We start from the raw sequence: 17,086 nt of genomic DNA on the forward strand, positions 1-17,086 counted from the left end.
CCACCTTCCACGAAGCACAGCTTCTGCAGCTCCAGCAACAAGTATAATGCTGCTGCGTTGTCATTCTTGCAGAATAATTCAAGAATGTACTATGTATCTCCTATTTCTTCAAGCTTCTGTGCTACTTGCTCCAAAATTGAAATTGTCTATGAACTCCACTCATTCACAGGTCACTTTCTTCATTAAACCATGATCTGTTTTTCCTATCAACAGAGTTTCAGTAGCCTTGCCACAAAAGACAAGGTTGGGTCTCTAAGTTCAGAGCAGCACGGTCCTGTGCAGTGGGGACAGCACAGCCTATGCCATCAAGCTTACCGCTCCTCGAAGCTTCATCTCTTCAGGGAGAGAACTGCGGAGCTCTGTACAAACTGGGCAGTAGGAGCATCTCTGTCCTGAACATTTCAGGACATGTCCCAAGACTTCAGTTTCCCGTTGTTCACTTTTTCCTCCATCCTCATATTTAGCACTGTTGCTTACCTGTCAAATTGTTTTTGATGTAGTTTGTAAAGCAGTACTATGTCTAGATTGAAAACAAAACCACAATAAAAGAGGCAGTACTCCCCCTCCCTCCTACCTTGTTAAAAAAAAAAACAAAAAACCAACAACCAAAAAAAACCACTCAAGAATCAAATTCATTACAACTTTGGCCAGTATTGCCTGGATTATCTTTATTGAATGCTGTACATACTTAGAATACAAAACATCACATTTTTTCTATTGAATTTCTTCGCTTTACATTTCTGCCAGCAGTACTTTTATTATACTGACCCGTATTCAATAGCACCTTAGAAATGGTAGAATTTCAAGTTAAAACAAGAGGGAAAACTGGTGATTGTCCAAAACAGAATCTATATTACATCTTCTGAAATGCACACAAAAAATACTGAAACTGAGACTTTCATTATTCAGTATTAGTTGAGACACTTGTTAACGTACTTTTTACAATCGAGTACTTAAAGTGTTCTATTGCCAACTACAAAAATATGAAAACCATGATATTAATGCTTGTGCTGTTGCTCAGAGCAGTTGAGAGGCAGTTTACTAGAACAAGGCTTACTAGGTACCTAAGAAAAATTGTTATTTAATTATTCACAAAAAATATGTCAAGTATAATTAGTACAAAACGTTGACATTTCTACCCTATACTGAATCTATAAATAGACTGTAAAAATTTAAAAAAAAAAAAAAAGAGAATCACATATTACCAGGCAAGAGATCCCTGTGCATAGAATCCCATGTAAACAAATCTGACTACAGCAAAATGTCTCCATAGTATAATCTGAATGCTAATTCCAAAAGGAAAAATAACTAAAATTCACACATTATATATTGCAAAATATAAGACTCTTTAAAGCATTTCCACTCTCTGTTTAGCTAGTTAGCTCTATTCATCCTTTGACTGGAAACGTGGCACAGTCTCTTCCACGTCAATTGTGATATCCTTTCAGATTTTGCCTTGATAAAACAAGACTGAAGACTCTATGATTCTATGCTCCCCTCAAAAGGAACAGCTCCTCTGTGTTACAATGCACGTAACCTCCACAAGGCTAGAAGGTTCTTACCACAAGTGGGAAGTGGCGCTGCTGTAAACTGAACAGCGACTTGATTTGTTTTGAACATCAGGCACCAAGACAGCTAGTTTCATTTTTCAAATGAAGGATGTCCCTGATTTTTTCCACTCTGTAGTAAATGAAAATCCTTGTATCACAGTAAAAAAAGAATTTTTTGCATCTCACAGTTATGTTGATGGCTAGAGAGCATTTAGCTGTCAGCCTTAGCACAAAATACAATTTCAAAGCATTATATTCCTATTATTTCTTCACTCCTATTAATATCGATTTCAACTAATTTGAATAAATCTTAATATAATTGCCTTACAAAACTGGAAGCAACATACTTAAGATGCAAATCAAGACTTAAGGATTATAATAATGCTTATTAAAAACAAGATTAAGTGCAAGTTCATTTGAAAAAACATGCATAAATGTACATAAATATACATGAAAACATCATGAACACAACAATGAAATATAATTCACAGCTTAATGAGTGTCAGACAAATATTTAACATAATTTTGTTTCCAGCTTAAAAAAAATGAACTGTCTTTGCCGTGTTCAGCACATTAATCACAACTTCTGTAGTACATAAAGAATGCCAAGATTATCAACAGTCACATACACTTTGAAATTAGGGGACACATGTATTGACTTGAGGTTTGTTCCGTTTGTGTAGAAGGTTTGTAAGGATTCTCCAGTAGTTACATTCCACCACTATAAAAAATAACAACACACTTTCAGTTAGTCGAAGGAAGCTTAGAATAAATTTGATAAACAGGCGTAGCATGGCAAGGCCAGTTGACTGCTGCCCCCGAAGAGGTAGGATTAAAAATAAAAATACAAGCAATCTTAAGCAGAAAATGTTTAGGACCAGTTAGTAGAGGTGGAAGACTTTCAGAAGAAAAAAAACTTCAAAAAGACTGGAGCTGTTCAATGTCAGGAAAACATACAAAATAATAAATTCAGGCACTGCCTCTTACCCCATCACAAAACGTGATCAATAGACATAAACAGTGACATATCCAAAATTTAAAAGATGATGTATTTTTATATAACCAAATGAGCACATGAAATGCATTGCCAGACAGTATAATTGAAACTATTGCTGTATTTGAAAACTTAGCTGGACTCACAAGAGGATCAACCATGTACACATTTGAAACAATTTGCAGTATTCTTAGCAGGACACACTTTTTTTCAGTGAGATTGGATTTTATTTTTTTTTTTTTTAGAATATATGGTACACACTAATAACAAAGATACAGAGAAACCTTCAACCATCAGTTTATTCCATGAATGTAGACTGAAATTTCACATTTCTCAGAAAAACTGTAGACCAATGCAAAATTGAACCAAATGCAATCCAGCACAAAGCTGTTACTTGATTGTTCCAGTAAGAAGTCTACCCTCCATTCTTGCAACATTTGAGTGCAGTAACAAAATGTGGAAACAGATTACCTTCAGCTTTGGTCATCCATAAAAGCAGGTGGTATTACTACTTTTTAGCTTACTCATCTCATGAAATATGTAACATTATAGTTGTGTGCATAATACAGATTTGCCGCTAGACAGCTATAACGTTCTGACTAAAAACACCTTTCCTAAAGTGTCTGTTATTTGATAGCAACCCGGGGAAAAAAACAAACAAACAACAAAATGGCTCTTAATTAGCTCTTGCACCTTTGTTGGTGGATAAATGATCAGGTGCTGGGCCAGCAGGTACCACTCACACAGCAAGTTCAACAGTACATAGCTGGATGCATCTATGAATAAGATGATTCATTTGTTTAAAGGTATCTTCCATGTAACTCCACAAAATCCAACTCAGTCCAGTTTACAGAGGTCCAAATTTCTTAAGTGTTTTAGACTCTCACTGACTAATATCTCCCTCCAAAAAGGGTGGGTGGGTGTGCTTTCATGCACATTATACACATCCATCTGTAGATCTTGAAAGAAAAGTAGAAATATGATGCTTAACGTGGTGATTGAATCTTGTCCCAATGGCTGGAGAAAGGCAAATGCCAAACCCATTTTCACAAAGGGTGAAGATGCTGCAAACTGCAGGCCAGTAATCTTCACTCTAGTGTCTGGGATGACTTTCCTGGAAGTCATTCTAAATCATATGAAGAACAAGAAGGTGATCATGAACAACTAGCATGGATTTACCAAAGGTAAATCATGCTGAACCCCCCAATTGACTTCTGTTGACAATTATAGTGGCTCTGCGAACAGCATGGCAAGAGCAGGGGATGGGATTAACCTTGACTTTAGCCAGACCTTCAACATGTTCTCCCATAGTGTCCCTATAGTAAAACTGGAGAGGTAAAGACTGGATGGGCGGAATACAAGGCAGGTGACAAACTGGGTGGACTGCTAGATCCAAAACGTAATAGTCGGCAGTTCAGTCACTGTGTGTTGAGCCTCACTCTACTACAAGAAAGACACTGACAAACTGGAGCAAGTCCAGCATGCAGTCATCCAGATGGCTGGACACCTAGAACAGATGTCATAGAAAAGAGACAAAGCACTGAATTTGTTTAGCCTGAAGAGAAGGTGGCTAACTGCTGTCTTCAGCTACCAAAAAGAGCATTACAGGTGACAGTCTCGCTCTCCTCTCAGGGCCCAGAGGCATCCCTGTTGGAGTCGGGGACACAGCTCGATGGTGCAAGGCCCTAAGCAACGTCACCTAACTCTGCAAGCTACCTCTAACAACAGGTTGGACTAGATGAGCTCCGAAAGTCCCTAATATCCTAAACCATTCTATGACTCTAAGAAGCATCAGAACACCATGCTGTGCAACCGCAAGACAAAATGGAAGGAAGCTAGAGACAGGATGCATGTCTTGTTCTTTAATAAGAAATGAACATCAGAAGATGTTTTCAATGCTAAATTAGAAAATTCAATGGTCTGTGTTAAATAGCTACTAACTGACTTTAAAGAATTAGCCTGGTAGCATGTCCAACAGCTAAACACTGACCAGCAATCAACTAACCTCCAGAACTCTGTGAGATGAGAACTCAACAACTTGGCATTTCACATACACACACACAGTTTCTACCAACAGGTATTACCTATTGCATGAGGGAAAAAACAAACTCAGGAGAAATTTACAATTATGAAGAACCAATTCACAGACTGAAAGACCACCTCTTCCCCTTCCCAAAAAACATATGCCCAGTCTGAACCAAGGAAAGACTGATGAAAAGACTGATTTCCTCACTTTCAATATGCCCCCTTCCAAAGATTACTTACAGAATGTCTTTCAAGGCAGAAAATTATCATTTGCAATTCCTTCTGAATTTCTATTTATGACAAATTTTAAAACTCAGTATTACAAAAAAAGCCTGACAGACCATTTTTCTGCCCATTATAAAGAACACAATTGCTCTTGAAATTGAGTGGATATGACAACAGACAAAAATTACCAAAATTGGGATATTTAAAGATGTTAATGAAGGACGTTGCTAATAAAAATCTGAAGCTAATGAAAATGGAATATATAGAGTTTGAAAACAAAATTAAATTCTTAAGAGACCTTTCCAGGGGCCTTTCAGATTCGAGAAAAGAAGTGAAAAGTGCTAGACAGTCCTGAAAATGGAGTGGCTTTGTATTAAGTAAAACATTTCAGATTTGTATCTTTCAATTAGTGTGCATTTTCCTTTAGAATTATCAGAGTATTGCCATTTAATTAGGTATGTTAGGATATTTTATTATTTCAAGGCTTACCTTAAGATAGCCTCCAGATGACACAAGCATCTTACTGTCAGGAGAAAATGAGAGGTCTGTTACCCAGCCACCATGTGTTGGTTCTCCTTCGTCTACAGTAACTGGGGAGCAGAAGTGAAGCAATGCACCTGTTAAAATGTCCCAAATCTAAAAAAGAGAGAAGATTATGTATATAAGTAAACTTATTGGGGGAAAAAAATCTCCAGTAAGGAAAGCTGAAATGTATTTTTCTATATTAGAGAAAAAACCCCCCTTGTAAATAAGCATTCTACTTGAAGTGACAGAATAATCCAAAAAATGAATTCTCCTCTTAGAACCATATCATATATGGAGGATTTAATCACACATGCAATTCTCAGTAGAATTATTAGTAAATCATGTGAATCAGTTCCTCAGTATTCATGGAACATAAATCTATCAATACAGTTACAAACTACTGTCTCATGTGGCAAACCTTGATATTTTCAACTCCCCGTGTTCACCACAATGCTAACGAATTAGACATGCAGAACACAAACTACGAGAACTCGTGTCTGTGAACTGACTATCAACTGAATTATAAAATAAAAAGCAACGTTAAAGCAGTACCCTTATTTCTCCTTTGTCGTCTCCAGTTGCCAATAATTTGTTATTAGGAGAGAAAGTACAGCATCGCACACAGGCTTCATGACCTCTCAGCTCACGAAGAACAGATGAACTTTCAAAGCTCCATATCTAAATGGAAAATGTTATAGAAGAGTGAAAAAGATAAGTTCAAAAACAATTATGACTTCTTCCTAAAAAGGCATTAGCATTCAAAAGTATGTAAGGCTTTTTGTATATATGCATATATTTGTGTGCATTTATGTATGTATTATACTGTAGTCAGTTTTTCTTTTTATTATCTGAATCACAAAAGAATGCATTTGCTACAAATTACTGAACCAACTAAGAGTAAATTTTTTTCCTTGGAATATACTCTTTAATGAAACTGATTAATTTACAATTAAGTTTAAAGCTCGTCACAGAAAAAAGCTTTAAATTGATTAATCCTTATTTTAAAAATCTAATGGGACACTTTAAAAATCTAATGGGGCAGCCCCAGAAAATTAAAGAGCTCCCTTCTTTTTGCACCTTGCTTCTGAACAGGAATAGCAGAAACTATGGACAGCACTTTCACTGAAGTTCCAGAAATTTTTCTTAACTTAGATTTCCAAATTAAGAATGTCAGGTGATTAACAAATCAATACAGAGAACTAAACAAAGTGTTCTGCACAAACTTGTGCATTAAACATGCATTTTATTTGTACAGAAGCCACCAGACAGCCTGAAGTTATATCCAAGATCATCTATGCATGACTATAACAGCTTCAGAAACACGCTCATAAATACAGGAAATTTAATACTAGAAATACAACAGGATAACTTAAATAATCACTAGTTACCTCATAATAAAAAAATACAGCATACATTTCTGGACAGATAAGGCATCATTTTTATCTTTGTACAAAAAGTAACCAACCTTTGCAGTTTTGTCAGCAGAAGCAGATGAAAATTTACTACCATCAGGTGAAACAGCACAGGAAAGAACAGCACCTCCATGACAAGCAAAATCTTTTTCTGTGTTCCCAGTAGTGACATTCCAAACCTATCAAATATACAGGAAAAACAGGTTACTTTTGTAACACTGTAAAAAGGTTAAAAAACCTGCATCTTACAGAACGATATATAGGAGATAAAACCCAGTTACATGTTTCACATATGGCCAACATTTTGCTATATTTACTGGTATAGTTAAAATACAACAAAAGTGTAAATCTCACTAGACACAGAAAATGCAAAATTGTGTTTTTAACATCAGCTTACACTTTAGGATCAATTCAATAAAATATTTGTCAATACAAAGTGCAGGAAATACTAAATCTTAGAAGAGATTAAATGCATTTTATGCAATTTGTCAATAGACAGCCTTTTATTTACCTTAACAGTTCCATCAAATGACCAAGAAAGAAGTTTTGAATTTTCCATAAGTCTGAAATCCTTGATTGCTTCTTTGTGTCCTCTTAGAAACACACATTCACTCAACTGCCAATTCCATACCTAATGATAAAGATGGAATACTTTTAAAAAAAAATTAATGGCAAACGTAAGTTAAGAAGAATGAACTAACTGACTGATTTTTAAGTCACAGGGATAATAAAAAGTTCTTGTGGAGGTGGCAACTAATTAAAAGGCTAGATAATGAAGATATCCATAGTAGACACGCTGAAGATTGAGGATGCTATAGTATGTAATAGTCAACCTGTGAGAGAGTTCCCTATAATACACACATAATCTGATTTTCAAAGTGAATTTGATGCTTAAAATTCCCTGGTGATTTAAAAAGAAAAAGCAAACCCAGTAATTTTCTAGGTACCCCAGAAGTTTGGGGTTTTAAACCTTTGATTATTGCAACAAATAGACTTCCGTCATCTGGCAGACCTAGTATTTTCCACAGTTAAATTAACTTTCTTTTATATTTTTAAAGTGTATTTTTAATGAAATGCCATTTTGGTTTGCATTTTTATAACAAAATGACACTTCTATTTTTAATTCAAATAATCACTGAAAACTTAAAAAAAGGTCATTTTATTTTACAGGAGATATTAAGCATCAATTTAAATGACAATGATTTAATAGTTTTCAAATTAATAGGTTTTCAGCATCAAAGAAAGAACAAAAAGCAGAGGCGTTCAAATGACAGACAATCCTGGTGGCTTCACTGAGGCACTATCCACTAGAGGGAGCCGAGGACCCAGAAGAAAAACTACCCATGTTAGACCTGAAAGAAGGATCCAAAAGCCGCTGAAGTGGTGAGCTGTCCTTACTGCCACAGTGATGGCACTCAAACTAGCTTCAGATCCACAAGTTCAGTACAGATTAGAGCAAAACAAACACCAAAGCGTTGTGTAGGATAAGGTACATGTATATTTCAGCAAGTAGGTAGAACACTGAAGTTGGAACAGATCTGACAAGCAAAAACATCGTAAGGACCAGCACCTACATGTTTTTTGGAGGTTTTACTTCAAACCAGCTCAAGCTTGGTTGTGTGGACTGAATGCTTATTAGTAGCTGGAGCATGTTTAGGAATCCTGCCAGCATGCCTGCAACTGCTCTGCAGTGCAAACTAAGGCACAGAGTGCATAAATGACCAGGACATTCACTTCAAAAGCGCATCCCTGAGGTGAGCTAAAATTCTAATATACACACACCAGAATGCTTCTCCGGAGGCAATCTAACCTTGCTGAGAGGCAGAGCTTATTAATTTGAGACTACATTAGTGCAGCCATTCTATTTCTAGCTAGCATCTGTATTCAGCGCTGTACTGGACTAGGTGAACAGATCAGCCTGCTCAGAGACAGGACTTTTAACCTCATTCCTTCACACAGCGTAAGCAAGCCCACTGACAGACCTACCGTAAATAGCCAGTTCTGGATCACATACCAAACCCTTCACTTAGGCAATCAGAACTGTTGAGTTATCTTGTTTGAAAATTAATGTTCCTTTCACCCATCGTAAAGGTTTGGTGCCTTTCTATCATCCACAGCATTAATAATACAGACTGTGTAATATTCATTATCACATAAGGTATAAATAGAGGCTACAGTTTCTACAGTCCTTTGCCCTAAGATGGAGCAATACAGAACACAGTAGTCATTTACTGAGTTCACATTATCTATAGTATAAAAGATCTTTTTAAATAAATTGTAAATAAGTTACAACATAATCTTTTTAACTGTTTTCCAAACCTGTATAACTGAATCATGAGCACTTGAAATGAGAGTCTGACAGTCAGAGGTAAATCGACAATGCTGCACGGATGTCCTGAAGGCCTCCCGGAAGTTCAGAACTTTCCCATCCAACACCTGCAATACCTTTACAATGAAGAATGCAATAATTATATTACACACTTGAGAAAAAGAAAGAAAAGAACATGCACATTCTTTTTTAAATAATACAAGATTGTAAATACATGATTCTCAGTCAATGGACTGCAACAACTGAAAATTTGTCTTAGCTTACTCCTTGGAAAAATGAAATTCAGAGCTACATTATCTCAGAAGACTGAGAGGGGATCTTATCGATGCTTATCAATATCTAGAGGGCAGGTGTCAAGAGGATGGGCCAGCCTCTTTTCAGTGATGCCCAGTGACAGGATAAGGGGAAATGGGCACAAACTGGAATGCAGAAAGTTCCATCTGAACATGAGGAAAAACTTCTTCACTTTTAGGGTTACAGAGCACTGAACAGGCTGCCTAAAGAGGTTGTGGAGTCTCCTTCTCTGGAGATACTCAAAACCCTCCTGGATGCATTCCTGTCCAACCTGCTCTAGGTGAACCTGCTTTAGTACCAGGGTTGGACTAAATGATCTCTAGAGGTCCATTCCAACCCCTACCGTTCCGTGATTCTGTGATTACTAGCACTACCTTTAAATTATCGTCATTTAGGTACCACTCACATGTAAAAACTTTGAAGAATATTATTGTACAAAGTTATTCAAATAACATTTCTTTAAAAAGAAAAAAGCACCAAGAATGGTGCTTTAAAAATCAATTTAGTATTTAATACCTTTATTGTTCCACTCTCCTGTCCAAAAGCTGCAAATTTAAGATCTTCACTTAAGCAACAGCAGGAAATAGGGGATTCTTGAGCTGCTGTCTGCATAATAACACTGTCTGTATTTCCATTGATAAGCTGCAAGATAGGAAGTTAAGTTATTGCAATGTTTTAAAATTTAAAATAAATTACAATACAGAGTTACAAATACTAAAGAGAACAGTGTACCAGTTTCAAACTTTCAGTTACAAAGATCAGTTACTTTTATAAACCAATTACTTTGAAGGCCAATCTAACTGTCTTCATAGAATGCTTTCTGAACAGGACAAGTTTGCAGAAGGAAGCATATCTCAGTATTAGAAGGTTTTTTAAAGTTTATCTGGCTACAAAAACCAGTAACTCAAAATGCCGCTCCCAAATTTCAAAAGCCACATAGGAGCTCCATGACCAAATTTACCTTGCCAGACAGATTCTACAGCTCATGCTAAATGGAGCATAAAATACTTTAAGTGCATCCTGTAAGCGTGACTTTAAACTTATTAGCACACACAATACACCAAATCTCAACTCAGTTTTGCCCTCAAATCAATTCCCTAGGAAAAAAAAAAATCTTTAGAATACAATGATTTACAAACAAAGTTTATGTTTAGAAAGCTACCAGTGTGACATGTTTATAAATTAAACACTGCACATCAAAAGATGACCAGAACCCCAGTTCTGAGATATCACAAATTACAAAGGGTAAAACATCGCGGTTGCAGAAAAACTACTTTTAGGGATGTGACAGCAGAGATAGATATACTGTTAAATTACAGCACAAATGCTTAACTGTCTTTTCAGTCAATTTCTCTTCTTGTGCAAAGGTGAAAAAACTATTCTTTGTCTACAATGGAGTCTTCTCTCATGAGAAGACACCTCTCCACCACCAAGTAGGCTGGGGGTACTCAAGAAGTTGGCAGGGGGCACACCTGGGACAGCTGACTCCAGCTGACCAAAGGAACATTCCATACCACATGACATCTACATACACTTAGTATATAAAGCTGGGGGAAGAAGAAGGAAGGGGGAAAAGTTTAGAGTGATGGCATTTGTCTTCCCAAGTAACCATTAGGCATGATGGAGCCCTGCTTTCCAGGAGAAGGCTAAATACCTGCCCTGCCGATGGGAAGCAGTGAATGAATTCCTTGTTTTGTTTTGCTTGCGTGCGCGGCTTTTGCTCAACCTATTAAACTGTCTTTATCCCATGAGTTTTCTCACTTTTACTCTTCCCATTCTCCCCCCCATCCCACTGGAGGAGAGTGAGTGAGCAGCTGTGTGGTGCTTAGATGCAGGCTGGGGTTAAACCACAACAGCCCATTTTGTGGGTTAAAATGCAATCAGTTTGTGTAAGCAGCATTCTGCAACAAGTATGAAAATGTTTCCACTTTTAAACAGCTACAATCAAGTAGAAGCATAATCTGAACGAACTGTATTGCCTTCACTTCAAAGAAAATCCTATCGACTGACTTTATTTGACGTATTAGAGAATCATGATTAAAAAAAGATGCGCATGCATTTGTTATCATGGAATGGAAAAACATATTTTGGATGTTGGTGTACTTTCTACTTGGTGGAGGTGTTCACAGTAATAAGAGTGTATCCAGTATTAATATTTTCTTTAGGACATAAAAGACCCCATGCTTTCCTAAAGCTATAGGCTGACCTGGGCTTACACCTTTCATTCTCCCAATTTGAGACAATTCCTTCAGTAGTCATGATGCATTACATACATGTGCTGTGTAACACCTGGTCTATACGTGCTGCACACATTACACATTGCTGTGCATAGCTAAGCCCCTTGGAGGGCCCATAGCCTCCCCAGTCATGAAGAGAAAACAGTTTTGTTCCCATACATCAAGCTTCAGTTTTGACGTCAGTGTAGAAGTTTCCCCGCAAGCTTCGTTTTTGCTCACTAAACTAGGCAGAGTTTCTAGATACAAAAATGTTATCATACATGAAGAATCAACTACTATGATACTACTGTTGAAAGCCATGAACAAGAAATTCTTTCAGTGTTTCCTCCATTTTCTACTGAGATCTGCAGATAACATTCAAATTTACTGTCATACTGAGAAATACAGCTTACCTGTAAATGCTTCTGATTGTAAATTGCTAAAATCATCACTTCACCATTGTGAAATACAACATCCAGTTCACTTTTCAGCACAGCATCAGAAGACTTGCACACTTTCTTTGTTTCCCAAATCTGTTGAAGAACACAGCATTTCATTGGTTTACAGATACTCTTACTCAGCAAGTGCCATAACTTGTCCTTTAATTAAACTGAAGTCTTATAAACTTGCAAGTAACACTGATTTTTTCAGATCAGTGAAAATTATGCTTCTGCTATTTTTATCTAATAGGGAAGGTTGCGAAATTACTGTAGTGATTCCAACAGATGAAACAGAACTAATTTTTTCCAGGCTGACCAGTAGACTCCCCTGTGTTTAGAGTCATAGCTATGACGTTGACAATTTTCTCATCCAAAGAAGATTCTTAAAATCCAATTACAAAAAATACCAAGTACAGATTTCTATACTTCAACTGCTTTCAAAATTCCAATAATATAAGTATTAACTTGGGAGAAAAGGAAAGGTTACTTCAGTGAACAATAGTTCTACTTTCACAGGTTTTGATGAGGCATTACAATTATAGAAATCTATCCTAAATATTAACATGGAAATATATCTAACAACGAAAGTAATATCAAGACTGCTAGGATCCTCAAAAAAATTCACAATTCCTGATTCAGATAAAAAAGGTTACAATCACTCTTGAACAGCTAGTGGACTTTAAAAAATCATATCAATATACAGTAAACTTAGATAATACAGTAAATAAAGTAAAAAAGCCCGCTCATTTTACTGTTTAGCTAAATAATTTTATAATAAATATGTAAATTTATATTGGCTATCAACACATATAAATACTAAATATATATCTTATATAACAATCAGAATATATTATGTAATTTTTTAATTAAAAATTCCTTAAATGAGTAATTTAATAATATATATATAAATTTGAGAAGGCTCCAGAGAGATCTTACTGTGGTCTATCAGTATTTAAAGGTGGCTTATAAGAAGGATGGGGACAGACTTTTTAGCAGGGCCTGTAGCGGTAGGACAAGGGGTAACAGTTTTAAACCAAAACAGGTTAGATCCAGACTAGATATAAGGAAGACATTTTTTACAATGAGGGTGGTGAAACACTGGAGCAGGTTGCCCAGAGAGGTGGTAGATGCCCCATTCCTGGAACCATTGAGGGTCAGGCTGGACTGGGCTCTGAGCAACCTGATCTAGTTGATGTCCCTGCTCATTGCATGGAGGTTGGACTAGACAGGACCTTTAAAGGTCCCTTCCAACCCAAACTGTGCTATGGTTCTATGAAATTCACATTTTTCAAAAAAGAAAGATGTCATCTTACGCGTACTGTCTGGTCATCAGATGATGTCAGAAATAAAGATCCATCTGGCGAAAACGTCACACAGTGAACCCAGCTCATGTGTCCCCTGCAATACGCTACTTTTGATAAAGACTTAATATTCCATAACTACAACAAAAATATGAAAGAAGAACTCAAATGGATTTAGACTGCATTTACAGAGAAAACAGTGCAAAACAAGTAGTATACTTAATTAATATTTCTTCTAGTATTTTCTTACTTCTCATTCTGAAATCAGATGTAACAAGAATTGTGCCTGCTTATCACTTTCGAAGGTCAGGAAAATCAAATCAGCAGCCTCTTTGACTGCTATAATTTTAAAAGATGAGGGGACAAAAAAAAGAAAAATACAAGTTCAACTGACCATGTAGATTGCAAAAACAAACCCAAACCCAAATAAAAAAAAAAACAACCACAACCCCAAAACTGATACTTGTACAGGCTTACTCTAGCTGTGCTACTCCCAGAGTCATGCCAGGTGGTTTATTCCTGTTTAGTGAGTTGCCACGTTCCATAGCAGCATATAGAAGGAGAGAGGGTTTTGGTTGAGTTAAGCAATGGGAAGGCCTATGCTCGAGAGTGACAACAGTAACTTTAAAGAAATTTAGTAGCCTAGTCTTTTTATATAAATGAGACCTCTGTTGTCCAAAGTGAACATTTAAAATGTTATTTCCCAATTAATATTTTACATTTCAGAAGTGAACGAAGATTAAAAAGAATGAAGCACACTGAAAGCCTGCTAAAATAGCTACAATTGTTTTATCTCTGCATACAAGAAACTATTAAGACAAACTATTATATTTTATACTATAAATATTCCTTCCTGGCATACTGTAGCAAAAGCAATCACTTACCTCAACAGAACAGTGAGACAAAGCAACTGCTACTAACTCATCACCAGGACAAAAGTCACAGTATTGGATTGTGCTGTGATGACTTATGATGACTTGTGTTAACAAATCACACGTTTTAACATCAAAAAGCTGCAAACACATAATTACAATAGTTAGCATCCAATAGTATGACTTCACTATAGAAAAATAGCTTATAAGCTCAGTCAACAGCATATATTCTTGAATTTAAGAGGGTATTTCTCTCAGTTAACAGGTTTCTTGCCCACAGATTTTTACTTTACACACACATAAAACCATGCACCTTATATCTGAAACATCTTAATGGCCTGGAATTTTAGCTTTTATCATAATTTCTAACTACATGATCTTTCAGATCCTTTCCAACCCAAACCATTCTATGATTCTTCAAGAAAATTATTAAAGTGAGGTACTTACCAAAACCTTATTTTTGGCTACCACCAAAATCATGTCACCATTTTTGGACCATGAACAACATTTTACTAAGACCTCCACATCATCTGGTTGCTCATCTGCATTTGTGAAGAAATCTCTTATCTCAATACTTTTCAGTTCATTTGCTGAGCGTGTTTCCCAAAGCTGCAATAAAAAGTAAAGGGAACAGACAAAACCTCTTTTTACTGATGCAATACAGAATAAAACAGGGGAGAGCTAACTCCCAATCATTTCTAGGAAAGAAGGGAGGCGAAGTGGGGATAGAATACAAAAAAAGCCTTTGCTAACTTTCCCAGGCCAAGAAACAGCATTAGAATATTCACAAGCCCAGACAACTTACACCAAAAGAAAAAAAACAAAACCAAACAAAAAACCCAAAACCACAAAGCCAGAAACAACAAAGAAAAATAAACAAAAATAAAGCAAAGAAAAAACCCCAAAACAAAGACCCAAAAGACAGGATTACACTGTAGCAGAACCCACTCCCTAGGTTTTTCCCGCCCTCATATCATTCTAGCTGCAACACTCACTGTTAACAGAAGAACAAAAATAAAATTAATACCTGCTCTGCAACTCCATTTAAGTCCACTCACCCTGAGAAATCTAGTATACATCTAACTTTGCACCCTAATGCCATTGAGGCACCTGACAAAAATCTATTGAATACTTCTGTTCCTTCCACCACAACTTTCTTTCTGAATGACAACAGCTACAGCAACCCTTCTTTCCTGATTTAGCAACTTTACAGAAAGGCAACAGTGTTATAAGAACTGCAATTCTGAAATAGCATGGTTCTGTTGCAGCCAAAGGCAATAAAAAGAATATTTACATTCTGTGGTAAAACAAAACACAAATCTCTCAATTCTCTTCTAGCACATACATGAAAAACGGCACATAGAAATTGCTTTTAACTTTTATGTCTACATGAAAAATGGCACATAGAAATTGCTTTTAACTTTTATGATATTCTTTTTCAGACATGACAGAACTTTCAATTAGTCTAAATATTTATTAATTTTTTTTTAAACAAGTTTCACTCCACTCCCCCAAGTTTTCTTAAAGTACATTAGGCAAAAAAAAAAAAGAAAAAAAAAAGATGGTCAAAAGTAAAGGATTCAAAATGAGGCTAGCTAGGATTTATTTACAATTACAGGCACCCAACTTTTTTTCCCAGGTACTGGACAAGCTATTTCAAAATCCTGTATTAGAATTGGGATGAATAATCAACCGCTTCAGGATTTAATTAATTAAAGTTGACCATACAGACACAAGGCTTCTTTATACATATTTTGCAATTTATAACAAAAGAAAAATAATCCATCATCAAAACAAACAGTTGATTTAAAAATACACTGTGTACCTTTACTGTTCCATCTGTTGAGCAGCTAGCAACATATTCATCATTTGGTGAAAATCTACAGTGACTGACGGAATTTACATGACCAATCATCGTATTTCTACAATACTTTTTGTTCAAATCCCAAAGCTGCATGAGAAACAAACATATAAATATCATCACATTCATGACCTGTTCAAAGACAGATTATTCATGTTCTTCTCAAAATCATGCACCGACAACCAAAAACTCTTTTTTTTTTTTTTTTCTTACTTTTGCCCCCATGCTCATGGACTTGATGCTATGCCTCAGACTACCCCACGATTTACCTCCATCTGCTAACTTGCATGAAAACTATTGGCATCAGAATTACATAAAACTAGTTAAACTTTCCTGCAGACAAGGCCCTTGAACAGCACAAAGTTACTGAAAGTTTCCTCAGACTGAGGAAGAAGCTTCCTCCTGCCTCTTTCCCTTTCAACTTTGAAGTTCAGAATTATGTACCTTACACATAATTAAGAAATGAAATCTCTCCTGTTTGTCTTGGACAGTCTGAATATCCATACCACTGCAGAATAACATCAGCATAAGCACTGCAACAAAGGCAAGAATATACACCCAGGGTAGTAGGACCATCATCTTCAGTGCCAGTTAACTATATGATTTGCTTATCTGTAGGTCAACCTGGATGGGGCTTTGAGCAACCTGGTTTAGTGAGAGGTGTTCCTGTCCATGGCAGGAGGATTTGAACTAGATGATCTTTAATGTCCGTTCCAACCTAAACCATTCTATGATTCTATGAAATTGCACTCTTAGTTGCCACAGTCTAGGTCTTACTTGATTCTTCCATTTTCCCCTTTCCCTCAGATGCAGACTTCAGTTGCCCGGTTTCTGCTCTTTCTGGGTATATGTACTGCCTCCCAATGTGAACAATGCCAGCTGGTTAACCTGACAAACCTCTTGCTTTAATTACTATTGTTTTCTTGGCTTCCACCTTCATTTCTTTACCATGCCCAATCAATTTAATCAGAAACTGTACCTACTACACTTCCATAATGCTTTCTCCCCCTCTCAACCTTTCAGCATCCAGTTTTTTGCATTA

General features: G+C 36.4%; 1 protein-coding gene across 4 annotated transcripts in view; it reads right to left on the reverse strand.

Moving 5' to 3' along the window:
* Positions 1–655: 655 nt before the first annotated feature.
* The window catches only part of APAF1 (apoptotic peptidase activating factor 1), a 34,496-nt gene continuing 18,065 nt past the window's right edge, over positions 656–17,086 (reverse strand). For 2 of the 4 annotated variants that reach the window (XM_074144357.1, XM_074144356.1), the window contains exons 15-26: positions 16,009–16,134; positions 14,631–14,792; positions 14,196–14,324; positions 13,324–13,449; positions 11,984–12,103; positions 9,871–9,996; positions 9,051–9,176; positions 7,243–7,362; positions 6,785–6,910; positions 5,872–5,997; positions 5,284–5,430; positions 656–2,271 (exon numbers count right to left, since the gene is read on the reverse strand). In XM_074144357.1, the coding sequence (XP_074000458.1) occupies positions 2,128–2,271; positions 5,284–5,430; positions 5,872–5,997; positions 6,785–6,910; positions 7,243–7,362; positions 9,051–9,176; positions 9,871–9,996; positions 11,984–12,103; positions 13,324–13,449; positions 14,196–14,324; positions 14,631–14,792; positions 16,009–16,134 (1,578 nt within the window). In that variant the 3' untranslated portion in view covers positions 656–2,127. The remainder of the gene's footprint in view (positions 2,272–5,283; positions 5,431–5,871; positions 5,998–6,784; positions 6,911–7,242; positions 7,363–9,050; positions 9,177–9,870; positions 9,997–11,983; positions 12,104–13,323; positions 13,450–14,195; positions 14,325–14,630; positions 14,793–16,008; positions 16,135–17,086) is intronic. The other 2 variants (XM_074144360.1, XM_074144359.1) reach the window with 1 other exon arrangement.

This window comes from Numenius arquata, chromosome 2, assembly GCF_964106895.1.
Source record: "Numenius arquata chromosome 2, bNumArq3.hap1.1, whole genome shotgun sequence".
Classification (NCBI taxonomy): domain Eukaryota; kingdom Metazoa; phylum Chordata; class Aves; order Charadriiformes; family Scolopacidae; genus Numenius; species Numenius arquata.